The sequence below is a fragment of the Adiantum capillus-veneris genome, chromosome 4, assembly GCF_014529385.1.
Source record: "Adiantum capillus-veneris isolate H3 chromosome 4, ASM1452938v2, whole genome shotgun sequence".
Taxonomy (NCBI): Eukaryota; Viridiplantae; Streptophyta; class Polypodiopsida; order Polypodiales; family Pteridaceae; genus Adiantum; species Adiantum capillus-veneris.
The window spans coordinates 27,392,339-27,409,889 of NC_140934.1; the positions used below are offsets into that span (position 1 = coordinate 27,392,339).

Below are 17,551 nucleotides of genomic sequence, written 5' to 3' on the forward strand. Positions count from 1 at the left end.
AGGCGTGCAACACATACGCGATTGACCAGAGCCTATGCAGCATTGGGGAAACTTGAGAGGATATGTTCACAAGTTCAGTTCCAAGAACCTCGAACAAAGCTTTGGCTCTTTGACACTTTGCTGTACGAAGTGGAGATATGGGGCCCCTCAATTGATCATCATAGCAAAGCTGGTTACTGATGGATGGAGTTGTATGGAGAAGCCCTTGGTGTCTATGATTTCTCAGATGATTAGGGCCAAGGCCTCAGTACCACATGACATTATTAGGGCGGAGCTCGCTTCTCCATTCGTAGTGGAGGCACTCACTCGATCACTTTCATTTATGCATAGCACTTGGGCTCTCCCTACAGACACGTATGCTCGATTAGCACTAGAGTCTTCGTGACAGCTTGCATTGCAGGGAGATACATCATGTTGGTATGCAGAGATGGCATCTTGGGTTCAGTTACATGGCTTTAGTATGGATCGGCTACCCCCATTTTAGTACTCTCTAGATGCACTCTCCATCTCCCTCAAGAGGGCAGAGATTACCAGGCTCGTCAGACAAGACTTGATTCAGCTCGATACGAAGAGGACATGGATACAACCTACACATGAGCTAGGTACAAAGATGACTTTCTATAGAGAGCATCTTCTCCAACTCACGGAGGATGGTTTTGTGATCAGACCAGGATACATGGACACTCATCTATCCCACGAGATACGATGTGCTATTGGTCAGATACGCACATCCTCACATCAGCTAGAGATCGAGACAGGCAGATTTAGAGGAGTACCCGCTGAGTCCAGGATTTGTCAGGTGTGCCAGATAGAGCCAGAGACAAAGCTACATTACATATGTCACTTCCCAATATACTATGAGATACGAGGCCGCTTTCACTGTCTATTCAGAGAGGGTTTTGGGCCACTTTCTAGAGTCATGAGATACCAGGATCAGAGATGCCTCGGATTATACTTACTGGAGATTCGCAAACACAGAGAGGACCTCTTGAAGAGGGGCACAATGAGAGAGATCCAGCAACAGCGGAAGATTACAGATTTCTTTCAGTCACAGACAGAGGAGTCCAAGCAGCCCCTATTGCTTGATTGGGCGATAGAGTTGGGGCGGTCCCGTCGCCCACGGATGCGGGGGGCCTCTCCACATCGACGCAGATTGCGACAAAGGATCCATACCATCCCAACTGGCGCGACATAGGAGCCGTCCTGACCGAGTGCCTACCTTGGAGGACATTGAATCTCTATAGCCTTTTGGATACTGATGTATATGTATATGATGCCTCGATTGTCAGAGAGCTCCATTGTATTAGCTCACCCTTTGTATTTCCTTTGTATCAGCTTTCACCCCACCCCTACCCACTACTTTCTTTTCAGTTCTTTGTACTTTTTGTACCCAAGACCTGGTATTACATTTCACCACATGTAACCTTTTGGTCTCATAGGTCATGTTGGCCTTTTGAAGACGTTAATATTACATCTCATCTCTCTCTCTCTCTCTCTCTCTCTCTCTCTCTCTCTCTCTCTCTCTCTCTCTCTCTCTCTCTCTCTCTCTCTCTCTCACAACGTGAGGTGTTGATGTGACTCGCACGCCCGCAGGTACATACAGCACCCCCACCCCCACCCCCTTCAGCCCGCAGGTACATACACCCGGCAAATTTCAAAACCTTGGCATTTTCCAGATTTCTGAATTTTTGAATTTTCAAAATCAAAATCCTGCGCAAAGGAGACCTTTGAGCCAAACACTTGCAACATGAGGTGGATGAGCCACAACTACGACACTTTGATTTTGTTTTTGATTTGAAACAAATTTGATGATCATAGATACATTGCTACAGGGAGCAGCTTCCGGTTTCGTTTCAGGTGACGCTATCATACAGAATCTGAGAACTTCAGGCCAGACAGAGTTGGTAGAAGCACAGTGGGAACAAGCACAAAGCAGTCCAAGTCTGAGGGTCATTGTAGAGGAGATGGAAAGAGAGGGACCTGCTACAAGATTGAGGTATATGGATGATCCGTAGGTCTTGAGTAGGCTAGGAAATTCTCTTGGGTTTCCATTTCCAGAAGGATCGACCATTGATCATGAAATTAGTCAAGCAACACCAAGTGTGAGGTTTCCAGGTGAAGATACTGGAGAGGAGGTCGAGGAAGGATTGGCTCTTCACCATGCAGCAAGTACAGGAGATGCAAAGGACCCTGCACAGGACACGGAAGCCATCAATGTCTCACCTGCTTGCAAGTCACGAGAAAAGGCAACCTTCATGCTCACGAACAAGCGGATGGCGCAGATGGAGAGGGAAATGAAGGAGTGGAAAACAGAGATGGAAGGATGGTGGAAGGAGAAGGCCAACCTCCTTTAGATGGTCTTCAATGAAGGCGCACAATGGAAGGAGAAAGAGAGCCTTAACGCAGAAATATAGACACTCAAAGAAGAAGTCTCAGCCCTCAAACAAAAGAACCCAAACGGCGAGATACGGACACTTAAAAATGAAGTCTGAGCCCTTAAACAGGAGCTTGCTGATAGAGTAAGCAGTGGGCTAGAGGAGGTCGAATTTCAGCCCTTGGTAATAGATGAAATCAAAGAAATCAAGGAAAAGGAAAGGATGATCACAGAGGAAGAGAAACCGAGTGTGGCAAAGACATCTTCATGGGCGGAGATGATAACAAGGACACAGAAAAAGGCGGACGAGGCTGAAAAATGGATTGAGGTCGCCAAGAAAGGGAAAGGTCAAGAAACTCCTTGTACACCGACGCTTATCAATATGACGCTCGAAGAGGAACAAAGAAGGCGGATGCGAGCACTGCATGTGAGAGTGAGCGGTCTCAAGGACATAAACAATGTGGAGAAAGAGGTCACCAGCCTTCCATCAATAATGGGGATGGAGAAGCCTTTGCACACAAAGGCATGGAGGGTAGGTAAGAAAAGTGATGGCACAGGAGAGTCTTCAAAGGGGAGAGCTCTCATACTACGCTTCCCCTCGTTGGAAGATAAGAAGGAATTCTTGAGGAAGAGGCCTACTCTCAAAAATACGGGTATTTTCCTCGGTGATGATCTGACTCTCTCACAGCTCGCACATATGAGAGAGGTAATGCCAGAGATTACAGCGGCAAGGGAGAAGGGAAAGATAGCCTTCTACAGAGATGGACGGGTGGTGATTTTAGAGCGGCGCACTGCATGACGGTGCGAGACCTATGGGACCGCATTGAAGATGGCTACCTGGAATTGTAATGGGTCTATGAGGTTGGACGTGGGTGCATTTGAGGACAGTTTCAAAGACAAGGATATTGTATTCTTCTCAGAGACTCATCAGGCCCTTGGACAGGTGATGCCACATGTGTTGGGATACAGATGGGAGACAGCTCACAGGACAAATGCGAGATCTGAACATGGGAGTAGAGGTTCAGGAGGAGTAGCAGTGCTATTCAGAGAGGAACTACAACCATTACTACATATTGTGGGTGAGACTGAGAGCTGACACAGGTCGATTCCTATATATTGCCATATGTTACTTTCCTTCCGGTACATCAGTGTATGCTGCATCCAGAGGGCAGTCGCCTTTCTCTATACTAGATGATGACATATGGGAGTTTTCTAGGGATGGTGATATCATTCTCCTAGGGGACTTCAATGCCCGAACGGGCAACTCACAGACAGTCTTCTACGACACTTCAGATGAGATGCTTAGAGAGCTGGATGTGGGTGAGTTGGGACTTGACAGATGCTCAGATAATAGAGAGGAGACGGAGTATGGGAGATACCTCATGGAAATGACGACTACACATGGATTAGCCATACTTAAAGGCTTACAACGATGTCCTAGAGCAGCCGGTTTCACATGCTTTCCACACAGACATGGGGCCAGTACAGTGGATTATGTTATGACACAACCAAGCTTTGTCCCCTGCATTCAGGATTTCACAATGGGAGCCAGGCCAGTGGGCATAGCAGTAGATCATGCTCTCTTGACACTGTTTGTTAAATTTCAGTATAGTATAATCTAGACATCAGGAGGCACGTCGCACACCCGCTATACATTTACACCAGAGACTGATTTTGTTTATACAAAGGAGATCTGGGACCGTCTGTTGGAAGGCACAGCTGGCACAAATGGTACAGGCCTCTCAGTGGAGGAGTGCACCACTCTACTGACTGAGACACTGCATGGGGCTGCATCAGTGGCATACCCACACACTCAGCCGGGCAAGAGACGACATTTTGGGAGCATGCCCCAGAATAGTTGGTATGATGAGGAATGCAGAGAGATGAGAGCCCAGCTTCAGAGGAATCTTCTTTTAGGAGTCATCACTTACAGACAGTCTCGGATTGCTTTCCGATGCCTTGTGCGACGGAAGAAGCGAGCTTACCTAGCTCAGATGGAGCGCGACTTATATCAGATGTTCTTGAGTAGGGACTCAGGAGAGGCATGGCGACTCTTCCATGAGCACTCCCCTCCCCCAGTGATTACTTCACCTGATGTGTGGGGCCAATATGCGACATCATTATATACGGTTCCTGGACAGGAACCCCTTCCAGACCCTACCAAGCCTTGCCCAGCTACGAGCACTTTCTTTACACCTGAGATGGTACAAAGGGCCATCGACAGGATGAGGACCGGGAAGGCATATGATCATGACGGTCCAGTAGCAGAGCACTTTATACATGCCAGGGATATGCTGATGGAGGTTCTCGCAGTGTTGTTCAATCGTGCCATGTGTGAGGGATTACCTGAGACTTGGAGGTTGTCTAACATTGTGCCCATCTTCAAGGCGGGTGACCCTACAGAGCCTGGGAACTACCGCACTATTATGGTTGGACACACATTGGCACGGTTGTATGCATCTATTCTAGAGCAACACTTGAGTAATTGGGCAGAGGGCGAGAGGGTACGAGCAAAGGGTCACGCCGGCTTAGGGAGGGGTTTCTCCACTCTTGATCATATTCTGACACTCAGGGCCATCATTGAGGAGGGCAGAGCACATGGGAGACGGATCTATTGCAGCTTTGTGGATTTTCGCAAAGCATTTGACATGGTACCAAGAGCTCGATTGATATGTAGACTACAGGAGATGGGGGTGCCCATAGAGGTGATTTGGGGGATTATGGCTCTGTACAGATCAGTGATGGGACAGGTACACACTCCGGAAGGGGCATCTGATTTAGTTCACTCTACTATTGGAGTAAAACAGGGCTGCCCATTGTCTCCTACTCTATTTGGTATGTATGTTGATGAGGTATCTGATTACATTGACAGAGAGGGTGACAGGGGCGCCCAACTGGCAGGGACGTGGATCCCATTGTTGCTATATGCTGATGATATTGTGTTGATATCTAACTCACCAAAAGGTATGCAACGACATTTGGATGCACTACGCAGTTTTGCAGAGGATAGTGGATTGTGTGTAAACCTAGGTAAAACCAAGGTTATGGTGTTTAACACCACGCCGCAATGGGTCAGGAGATCAATACCTACTTTCAAATATGGTCAGGAGATTGTGGAGTATACAGATGCATACACTTACTTGGGGGTAGTCTTTACTGGGCCGAGATTTTCTTTGAGAAGAGCAGCAGAGACTAGACTAACTAGAGCTGGTGCTGCTCTGGGAGGAATGGAGAGGATGTGTTCGCAGGTTCAATTCCAGGAACCTAGGACAAAGTTATGGCTCTTTGATACTTTGGTCGCCTCTACTATGTTATATGGGGTGCAGGTTTGGGGGCCTTCTGTAGGCCAGGATGGTTGGAGGCGTATGGAGAAGCCCCTGGTATCTATGATCTCTCGGCTAATTAGAGCCAAGGCTTCCGTATCGCATGATATCATTCGAGCGGAATTAGCTGCCCCCCATATGGAGATTGAGGCGCTTACTAGATCAGTCTCCTTTGTACGCAGTCTATGGGATACTACCAGAGACAAATATGCCAGGGTGGCTCTAGAGTCCTCCAGACAATTAGCTCTTAATGGGGATACATCATGCTGTTATGCACAGATGGCATCATGGTTTCAGACACATGGTTTCACCATGGACAGGTTGCCTCCTTTTCAATACTCTCTACAAGCACCCTTGAGGTCTCTGACGCGGGTAGAGATTAATAGACTCATTCGTCAGGATCTAATCCAGCTGGACAAGAGGAGGACATGGATAGAGCCGATACAAGAGTTGGGCACAAAGATGGCTTTCTACAGAGAACATCTTCTCCACCTCACGGGGGATGGGTTTGTGATTCGACCTAGCTATATGGACATGCATCTTTCTCATGGTTTGCGTTGTGCCATTGGCCAGATACGCATGTCCTCACATCAGCTTGAGATTGAGACTGGCAGATTCAGAGGGACACCAACAGATAGCAGGATATGCCGCTTATGCCATCTAGAGCCAGAGACAGAGGTACATTACATATGTCATTGCACAGTGTACTATGAGATACGAGGCCGTTTTCATTGTCTATTCAGAGAAGGTTTTGGGCCTCTATCTAGGGTCATGAGTTATGAGGACCAGAGATGTCTTGGGCTATATCTACTGAGTTACACAGGCATAGAGAAACTTTACTGAGGAGAGCTAGAGAGAGACAACCCCAGAGACAGATCACAGATTTCTTTACACTAGATATTGTACACCCAGAAGAACAGACAGAGGAGCAGCCAACAGTGGAGAGGTCTGCCCGCACTACTGGCATTCTCATAGACCAAGCATTGGAACTACGAAGATCTAGACGACCCTGATGGAGAAGAGGAGCTACACAGTTCCGAAGGAGGCTTCAGCAAAGGATTCGAGCCATACTTTTTCGTCGTCTAGAGTGCAGATGAAGATGGATCTCCACTTCCCTTCCATATTGTATACACATTGTACTGCTTAGTTCACACATTTCACGCCTTTCACCTTTCACACTTGTCAGCTTAGTTTAGGCTTCCGCAGTATTTATATTTTGGTATCCTAGATTAATTTATTTTGTTAATCTGACTTTGTATCAGATACACCGCATTGTAACTTTCTGGTCTCATAGGTCACTTTGGCCTTTTGAAGACGTTAATATAACATTGCATTTCATTTCTCTCTCTCTCTCTCTCTCTCTCTCTCTCTCTCTCTCTCTCTCTCTCTCTCTCTCTCTCTCTCTCTCTCTCTCTCTCTCTCTCTCTCTCTCTCTCTCTCTCTCTCTCTCTCTCTCTCTCCTTGTGTGACATGGAACCTGAGACAGAGCTGCATTATACATGCCAGTGCCCCGTCTACTACGAGATACAAGGCCGCTTTCATTGCTTGTTCAGAGAGGGTTTTGGACCACTCTCAAGAGTCATGGGATACGAAGATCAGAGATGCCTGGGTTTGTTCTTGCTCGAGCTGCGCAGACACAGAGATAGCCTGATGAATGGCGAGGCTAGCCAGTCTCAAAGACGGATCACAGACTTCTTCAGAGCAGACACAGGACAACCGCAAGAACCACTCACACAACAGAGCTCCCCCTCGTCCCACACCAGAGGCACACTGATCCACCGAGCGATTGAACCGGGGAAATCCAGGCGCCCACGACTGCGGAGGACTACACAGCATCGACGGAGGCTACGTCAGAAGATTCGGAGCACGCTGGCCAGGCATGCATGACGCCCGGTCAGACTACTAACCATGGAGGAAATTGATGAGATTCGCCAACGACCGATGCTAGATCTCTTGTGATTCAGCCATCCCAACAAGCCGCCCATTTTTTGCTTAGTTTTTTGCTTAGTTCACATCGACCAATCTAGGATCCCATAGTATATATCTTTGTTTTGTACTGTGGCTTTGTTATTTTGTTACTCTGACTTTGTATCAGATCCACCACCTTGTAACTTTTTGGTCTCATAGGTCACTATGGCCTTTTGAAGACGTTTATATAACATTTCATTTCATTTCTCTCTCTCTCTCTCTCTCTCTCTCTCTCTCTCTCTCTCTCTCTCTCTCTCTCTCTCTCTCTCTCTCTCTCTCTCTCTCTCTCTCTCACACACACACACACACACACACAAAAGGAGGGCTTGACCATAGGCAACACAAAATAAACAGAACTCATGGTGAAAAAACCATTGAGATATAACAAGAACAATAATCCTTGGGTGAAAAACCACCAGAGCAACAGAAACACGCCACACAAACTTTGACGAGGAGGCCGCAAACTCCACCAGAGAATCTCCAATATTAGCCTTCGGATCTCCAAAGCCGCACAACAGACCCCAGCAGAATAAGCATCATCACTACCCATCCACTCTACATCAGATTCCAGGAGAGAGAAATGAAATGTTATATTAACGTCTTCAAAAGGCCAGAATGACCTATGAGACCAAACTGATACAAAGTGGTGAATCTGTTACAATGTCTGGGTACCTTAGTACTAAAGTACTAGGTGTGAAAAGTGTGAAAGTGAATGTGAAAAACTAAATACAAAGTATTAAATAAACTTCTTAGGAGCATTCTGGGTGTCTGGCTAGAATGCTTTTAATCCTTTGTTGTAGTCTCCTCCAGTGAAGTGTGCTTCTGCCTCTTGGTCTTGGTCGTCTCGACTTCCTAAGCTCAATCGCTCTGTCAATTAGGGTGCCTTTGGTATGAATGTGGGTACTCCTTTGTGTTGGCTGCTGACCTCCTGCTTCCCCTTCCACTCCTGCTTCACTCGATCCGAAGAAATCTCTAATCTGCCTCTGAGGTTGTAGTGCTCTTTGTCTTCTCATTAGATTATCCCTGTGCCGATGTAGTTCCAGTAGGTACAAGCCTAAGCATCTTTGATCTTGGTATTGCATGATTCTATCTAGAGGTCCAAAGCCTTCTTTAAAGAGGACGGGAAAACGCCCACGTATCTCGTAGTATACTGTGCAGTGGCATATATAGTGTAATTCTGTCTCCGGCTCCATTCCGCATAACTTGCAAATTCTGCTTTCAGGTGGGATTCCCCTAAATCTGCCAAATTCAATTTCCAACTGGTGTGAGGATGTACGAATCTGACCAATAGCACATCTCAAACCATGAGACAGGTGGGTATCCATGTAACTCGGGCGAATCACAAATCCATCTTCAGATAGTTGTAGGAAGTTTTCTTTGTAGTCGGCCATCTTCGTGCCCAGTTCTTGTGTAGGGTCTACCCATGTCCTCTTAGTATCCAACTGTATAAGATCCTGTCGGATGATTTTATTAATCTCCGTTCGTGTAATTGCCAGTGATGGAGCCTCAAGTGAGTATTGGAAGGGGGGTAATCTTTCCATACTGAACCCGTGTCTCTGAAACCACGATGACAGTTGCGCATACCAGCCTGATGTATCCCCTTTCATTGCCAATTGTCGAGAGGATTCGAGGGCCAATCTAGTATATCGGCAGTTATTTGTATCCCACAAACCATGCATAAAGGACACTGATCTGGTAAGAGCTTCAATTTCTATCGGAGGGGCCGCTAGTTCCGCTCGGGTAATCGCGTGTGGTACGGTGGCCTTGGCTCTAATCAATCAGGAAATCATAGATACCAAAGGTCTCTCCATTGACTTCCAATTATCCTGATCCACAAATGGTCCCCAAATCTGGACCCCATAAAGCATAGCCGAAGCCACCATAGTATCAAACAGCCACAGTTTTGTTCGTGGTTCCTGAAACTGCACTTGTGAACACATCCTCTCCAACCCTCCCAAGGCCGCAGAGGCTCTAGATAATCTAGCATCCGCTGCTTTCTTAAGAGTAAACTTCAGTCCTTCAAATACCACCCCAAGGTATGTGTATGCATCTGTGTACTCTACCGTATCCTAGCCATATGCAAATGTAGGTGCCGATCTCCTAACCCACTGCGGTGTGGTGTTAAACACCATAACTTTGGTTTTACCCAAGTTTACGGACAGTCCACTGTCCTCCGCGAATTTATGTAAAGCATCTAGCCGCCTCTGCATTCCATCTGGTGATTCTGCTATCAATACAATATCATCTGCATACAACAGCAATGGGATCCATGACCCTACAAGTTGAGCACCTCTGTCACCTTCTCTCTCAATGTAATCTGATACCTCATCGATGTACATACCAAATAAAGTAGGGGACAGTGGGCATCCCTGCTTTACTCCAATGGTGGAATGAACAACGTCGGAATCCCCTTCTGGAGTACGTACATAACCAGTTACTGATCCGTATAAGGCCATGATCCCCCAAATAATCTCTTTGGGGACCCCTAACTCTTGCATCCTACGCATCAGTCTGGCCCTTGGTATTGTATCAAAAGCTTTCCGAAAATCCACAAAGCAACAATACATCCTTCTCCCGTTTGCTCTTCCTTCCTCAATAATGGCTCTGAGCGTAAGAATATGATCTAAAGTGGAATAACCCCTTCTGAATCCAACTTGTCCTGTTGCCCTTATGCCCTCATTCTCTGCCCATCTACTCAATTTTTGTTCAAGAATGGATGCGTACAGTCGGGTCAAAGTGTGACCTACCATAATGGTACGGTAGTTCTCGGGTATCATAGGATCCCCTGACTTGAAAATAGGTATGATAGTAGATAATTTCCAAGATTCAGGGAATCCTTCACACATGACCCGATTAAACAGACAAGCAAGGACTTCTGAAAGTAGATCAGATGTTCTGCTACTAAACCTTCATGATCATATGCTCTTCTTGTCTTCATCTTATCAATGGCTTTTTCCACCATTTCCGTAGTAAAGAAAGTACTAGTAGCAGGGCATGGCTCTAGCGGATCTGGTAATGGAGGTTGTCCAGATACCATATATAATGATGTTACATATTGACCCCAGATCTCAGGAGAAGTGATCGTCGGATGCGGTGAGTGCTCGCGAAATAAGCGTCAGGCCTCATGTGAGTCCTGACTCAAGAAGAGCTGATATAAATCCTTCTCCAGTTTGGCTAAAAATGCCCTTTTCTTGCGACGTACTATACGTCGAAGAGCAATCCGAGACTGCTTATATGTGATGATCCCAAGTGTAAGCTCTTTCTGGACTTGGGTTCTCGTCTCTCTGCATTCCTCATCATACCAACTGTTTTGAGGCGTGTTCCCAAATCCTCTCTTCTGATCAGGTTGAGTATGTGGGTATGCCTCTTGTGCTGCTCCATGTAGTATCTCTGTTAATTGAAAAGTAATCTCCTCTATAGTATATACTGGCTCGGCTGCCCACATCCTATTATAGATATTTTCCACATAGACTGAATCAGTTTCAAGCGTGAAAGTATATCTTGTGTGTGTCTTCTTCCTTAGTACTTGAGAGGCATTGTATTGGAAGGAGATTGATAAGGTCAATAGAGCATGATCCACTGCAATCGCAACCAGCCTGGGTCCCACCATAAAGTCCTTGATACTAGAAATAAAGCTTGGTGAAGTCATGACATAATCCACTGTACTGGCCCCATGCCTGTGCGGGAAGCATGTGAATCCTCCAGATAATGGGAAATTCTCTAGACCATTAAGTATGGCCAAACCATGTATAGTTGCCATCTCCATGAGATGTCTCCCATATTCAGTGTGTTCTTTATCTTGTGAGTTTCTCGTAAGCCCTCTCTGTGATAAATCCACTTCTCTGAGCATTTCCTCAAAAGTATCATAGAATACTGCTTGAGAGTTGGCTGTTCTAGCATTAAAGTCTCCTAAGAGAACGATGTCTCCATCTCTAGAGAACTCCCATATGTCATTATTCAATATGGAGAAAGGGCATTGTCCTTTAGGTGAGGAGTAGACTGAGGTACTCGGAGGGAAGTAGCATATAGCGATATATAGAAATCTATCTGTCTCGACTCTCATTCTCACCCACATATACCTTGCTTGCTCATCTTTCCTCATAATCTGTAGTAGTGGTTTCAACTCCTCTTTAAATAAGACTGCTACTCCTCCTGAACCCCGGCTACCCTGTAGAGATCTCTTGTCTGGTCGACCAGCTGTTTCCCATAAATAACCCTTCACATGTGGCATACGCTGTCCCGGTCTCTGGTGTGTCTCTGAGTAGAAAACTATGTCTCTGTCCCTAAAGCTGTCTTCAAAGGCACCTACATCTAGCCTATATGATCCATTACAATTCCACGCCGCTATCCGGAGCGTCGCCCCATACATCTCGCACCGTCATGATGAGCGCTTTTCCAGAACCACTACCTTCCCTCCTCTATAAAAGGCGATTTTCCCCTTTTCTCTTGCTGCCCTGATCTCTGGCATCAACTCTTGCATGTGTGCCACTTGTGCCAATGTAAGGTCATCTCCCAGGAAAATACCAGTTTTCTTAAGAGTTGGCTTCTTTAGAAATTCTTTCCTTATTTCTATATTCGGGAAGCGGAGAATAAGTGCCCTATCCTTTACGTTTCCCTTCTCATCGGTTCCTTTCTTGCCCACTCTCCATGCACTTGTGTGAGTGGGTTCTGTGATGCCCATGCGTTGTATCAGTTCCTTCACTTCTTCATCTACATTCTCTTTGTCTTTGACTCCTGTGACCCGCACATGCAGAGCCCGAGTCTTCCTTTTCTGCTCTTCCTCAATGGTCATATTAATGATGGTGGAGGTAGGTGTGGTCTCGGGCATCTGGGCCTTCCCTTTCTTCGCATCCTTAATCCATTTCTCTACTTCATCAACCTTTTCTTGTGTCTTAAAAAGACGTTCCGCCCATGAGGATGCCGTTTTCGATTTCTGTTCATCTCCTTCCCGTAGAGCTTTCATATGATCCTTCATGTCCTCGAGCTCCTTCAGCACCGAAGGTTGGTCGTCTCCCTTCTCCTTAGTTGCAGATTTGCAAGCCACCAGTTCTCCTTTTAGCTCCTCGATTATTGCATCTTTTTCCCCCATTTGCTTTTCCATATTTGTTCTCCATGCTTCAAAACTTGCTGATGCCTCATCCATTTTCTTTTGCATAACGCATTCTGTTACATTTACTTCGGCCTTGATTAGGTTTCGTAATTCCGTTTTCAAGATCTGACTCTCCTCATTCTGTATCCCCCAGATCTCTCTCCTTAGTTCTCTCATCATGTCTCCATACATGGAGTTCCTGTAGCTCTCAGCGCTCCCGTGCATTTCCTGATGTCATCTCTCATGTAGTTTAGCTCTGATTTGAGCATCACCTGGACCTTCTCCATCATCAGTTCATCATGTATCTTGGACGTTTTCCCCACTTGTAAGGATCCTGGTGATAGTACAGTATCTCTGTTTCTCCGCTTGAAAGTAGGCGTTGCTTTTTTTTGGGGTGGTGTAGCTATCTACACCCGGCCCTTCCTCTTCGATAGGCGGATCCATCGAACCCGGGCCCCAAATGTGGGGTAAGGTACTAGGGTGGGGGACTGAGAATAGGGCCTACTCGCTCGACACATAGGAGGACCAGCTCGCGTATGGGAGAGAGAGAGAGAGAGAGAGAGAGAGAGAGAGAGACATGTGAACCCACTTCCCGGGCAATGAGCCAAATTTACCTTAGGCTTAAGAGTTTCTTTAAAACTTGAGCTATTGACTTCCTACGCGTAGATGAAGGGACTTGCTACGCGTAGGATGTCGGGACCTGCTACGCGTAGTACTGCCGAGCACCCTGCAGCCCTGCGCGTGCTCTGCTGCCTCTGTTGTTCTGCGCGCCACCTCTGGTCTACTCGCTGGTCTGCCGCGCCCCCTACTTGCACCTATGCCCTGCATCAGAACTCCCTTGCCCCCTCTGCTGCTGGTTCCCCATCAGTGCCATCGCCGAGCCCCCTGCTGCCGCGTAGGAGATGCCCGCGTAGAGAGAGAGAGAGAGAGAGAGAGAGAGAGAGAGAGAGAGAGAGAGAGAGAGAGCCTCAAAGCCATCCCTGGCAGCTATTAACAGGGCTAGAGAACCTCAAAGCCATCCCTGGCAGCTATTAACAGGGCTAGAGAACCTCAAAGCCATCCCTGGCAGCTATCAACAGGGCTCTCACTCTCTTGAACCTTCAGAAAATCAGCATGAAAGGAGCAAGGCCAGGGACGCCAACCACCTCCCCACACCCACATAACCAACCAGCAAAATACCAAATAGTGGAGAAACAAAAAACAACACACGCCAAAACATGCAGAGTAGGCAAGCACACAACACACACGCCCCCCTCAACAGTGTTCGGGAAAAGCGTGTCTCATCTTCCAATCATGCTGCTTTGAAATTCAAAAATGCCGATTGAGAGGAGGAAACGGAAAAATCCCGCCTAAATTTTGAGGAAGATAGTGTAAAATTAGCCCAAAATTTCTTCTTGGAAAATGCATAAAAAAGAATTGCGTCTGGTTGCAAAAATGATTTTTCCCGAAACACTGCCCCTCACACAAGCATGCACACACAAACACCCACCCCAAGCACATGCAAACCCAAAAGTACATGCAATGAAAGACAAAAAAAAACAACTAGCAAGCAATCAAGCAACAAACAAAGGAATCAAAGTGAAAAAGCCTACGTGGAAAAGACACACCGAAATCAAAGAAAGATATTGTAGGCCGCACAGACACAAGCTGGAGGAAAGGGGGGCCAGGGGGAGCTGCTGTTCGACGAGGCTTCCGGAGCGAATGGAGCGACAGCAGGAGAGGATGGTGACAACGACAGGAGGACAGACCCGCGTGCAAAGCCAAGGAGGAAGGCATAACTAAACATCCATAGGCATTACAGATAACAAGCTGGTAGTGAAAAAATCCCTCAAATATCCATACAGGGAAAACAACCAAAAAAACAGGGAATAAAACTAGGGAAATACATCAAACTTCTCGAAGACTTGAAGACCTGAAGACCAAATTTTAGCAGAGCAGCAGCAAGAATATTCTTCCTACAACCCCCCATAGAGGGGATGGGGTGACCCTAGTGGGAGGAGGTGAACCCTAACACACCCCCCTCTGAACAGGGCCTCTGAACAGGAAGTTTTTTTGTTTCAGCCTTGACCTCAAGGGAACTGCCTATACCGCCACCTCTTATGAAACAATCAACATGATTTACCTCTTGCAAGAGCTCAAGGAGGTTCAAGCAGACTTGGCGATTCTCAAGGCGGACATGGTATCAAAGAATGAGAAAATCAAGGCATTGGAAGAACAGATACAAGAATCAAACTGATTGAGAAGAGCACAGCCTTCAAACAATCACATCGTCACACGAAAACACAGGTCACTTCTACATGTAATGCAAGCTGTCCTTTCTGAACTTCAAGAAAGGGAAAGAGTGGATGTAGCATGAAGGTACATTTGAAGCCCAATAATATCTATCTTGTTACTTAATCCTTTTGTTATAATGACCTTCTCTTTCATACTTTGCCTCAAAGTCTACCCTTTGAGCTGTATCTATTAAGACAATTTTCTGTTCTTTTTTAATAAGAACAGAAGAGTAGCCTCAAAATATTCTCATCTTTGCTAATTTTTGAAAGAAATCATCGGGGGAGTTCTTGTCCAGTCTCTTCTATGTCACACAAAAATAGTGTCATCAACATAGCTAGACCCGGTTGTCCAAGACGCACTATGGACAGCTTTGTCCATCAACAAGACTTATGCATAAGGCCAGCATCGACTGCATGTTAATAGTATCATTCAACGTGTGTTTTAGGCAGACAAAACTCTGGAATGGCCTACTCTACATAACACGGTACCACATTTTCTGTAGAGGGTTTTACAACAATGTTTCTTCCAATAGACACTAAAAGCATATTTAAAAGTTGCTTATCTAAATTTTTATTCCCTCGCAACAATCAGTAACACATACCTCCATCTCAGTAAAATCAGCACCACCAACCCCAACTATCAGCACTGACAAAGGGAATCCAGATGCAATCACAAGTGCATTGATGCTCTCTTGAAGATCTGTAATAACACCATCCTGAAAATCCAAGTCAATATTAAGCCAGAAGTAGATCATTATGTGAATGAATGACACCCAATACCATCCTTCCTATGCTGAAGTGTTAACCATAATTGATAGCCGAGACATTACTGTGATAATGAGCAGCACAAAGTATTTTTGTTGCTCCAGTTCTTTTGCTTGCTTAGCTATTGAACTGGCTTTCTCTATTACAGGACCAAATATTGTAGGGCCTGCCAAGCGAACGCGGTGAATCCCTTGTGAGTATGCCTCAAGAATACCTGCAACTCCAAGCACCTGTCAGATACAAACCGCCTTCGCTGAGTACAGCATGTTGAACTTACTGCAAAAAAAAAGTTCTGCATGGCATCTCTAGAGTTTCATAATTTTAGCCTATAATTGTGAGACTATAAATAGACATAATCATGAAACTTGCTACTCCAGCTTTCTAGAAACAGTGAAAGGGAAAAAATGAAACAAACTTGATTTAGATAGAATTTGCAGAGAAAAAACAGAGCATTTGGTTCCAGAACATAAATTGATCAGGATCAGGATATTATTAGATGCACTAAACCACAACAAGCATTAATTAAGCCAGGGTTAAATTCATTAAACCACTATTATTTTCCCAAAATTGCTTAAAAGGCCTCCGATACGAGTGATCAAAAAGGTAAACTCTCCACTAAAAATCTAAGCCAGATTCTGAATAACTAAGCACTAGCAATCAAAGTACTCAAAAAATCAAACCAACCTCTTCTGCATGTTCACTGAGATTGAAACAGTGAGAGACAGGCTCCTGTGGACTTGATCTGCCTCCAAACCCCCAAACAGAGAACCGTTTATCTGTATCATAATACTCCAACACTTCGCCTACAGCACAAATAGCCTAAGCCCAAAAAATGCATCAAGTTATGCATAACATGGACCCCTGCAGCAGTTAAGTGCCCTTGATGAACTTCTTACCGACTGATAAGCATTCAGTCTTCCCACAGGGTCAACATAATGTAAAGAATCTCTCTGCGATGGAACTCCATTAGAGGCTGCAGTACCAGAAGAAAAGAATGTAAGCAGGAGCACTCTCAGGTATGGACAACGGAAAATGACCAATACACTTTTTTCTCAACAAGCAGAGAAAGATACTGATTAACGAATGCCAGTAGAAAACTATGTTGTTACAGCACGTGAAACGATGAAAATCAGCATAAACACTTCGCTGGCAAAAGCATATTAAAAAACCAAAACGAAGACACTTAAATCTACATGTCAAAACAAAAGGCCCACATAGAGTCTTGCAACCTCACCTTTAAATAACCCCTACTAAAGGGTGCCTTCCCTGTTGAGAATCAACAAGGCTATCTGAGAGATGTTCAGATAGTTCAACTGGTTTAGAAAATTCACATCTAGCTATGAGTGTCTCTGTATTTAAGTTATAGCATCTCAAGTGAATAGTCCAATGCGATCCCAATATTTATTTTGTCTTTAGGTATTTATTTTACTTATTGGCAAGATTCTCGGTGGGGCAATTCTCTGAGGGCGGTACTTATGGAGGATCCCAGAGTAGTATATAAGTAGCAACCAGCCCGATTGTACCATGGAGGAGATTGACGAGATCCGCCATCGACCGATGATGGATCTCCTGAGATTTCGCTCGTTTGAGGACTGTTCACCCTACTCATCTTGTACCACACACATACCCACATTGTGTCCTATTAGACCTCATTCACTACTCTCACCCCTCCCCTGCCCGTATCATACGCAGTTACTTTTTTAGTACCTTTTCTATTTATTTTTGGTACTCGGACATTGTATCAGATTTATCGCATTGT

General features: G+C 45.6%; 1 protein-coding gene across 4 annotated transcripts in view; it reads right to left on the bottom strand.

The window, feature by feature from the left end:
* The window catches only part of LOC147458904 (protein BONZAI 1-like), a 125,071-nt gene that overhangs the window by 23,585 nt on the left and 83,935 nt on the right, over positions 1-17,551 (bottom strand). For all 4 annotated transcript variants that reach the window (XM_086510321.1, XM_086510319.1, XM_086510322.1 and 1 more), the window contains 4 exons: positions 16,689-16,765; positions 16,477-16,611; positions 15,858-16,022; positions 15,630-15,743 (listed from right to left, as the gene is read on the bottom strand). In XM_086510321.1, the coding sequence (XP_086366447.1) occupies positions 15,630-15,743; positions 15,858-16,022; positions 16,477-16,611; positions 16,689-16,765 (491 nt within the window). The remainder of the gene's footprint in view (positions 1-15,629; positions 15,744-15,857; positions 16,023-16,476; positions 16,612-16,688; positions 16,766-17,551) is intronic.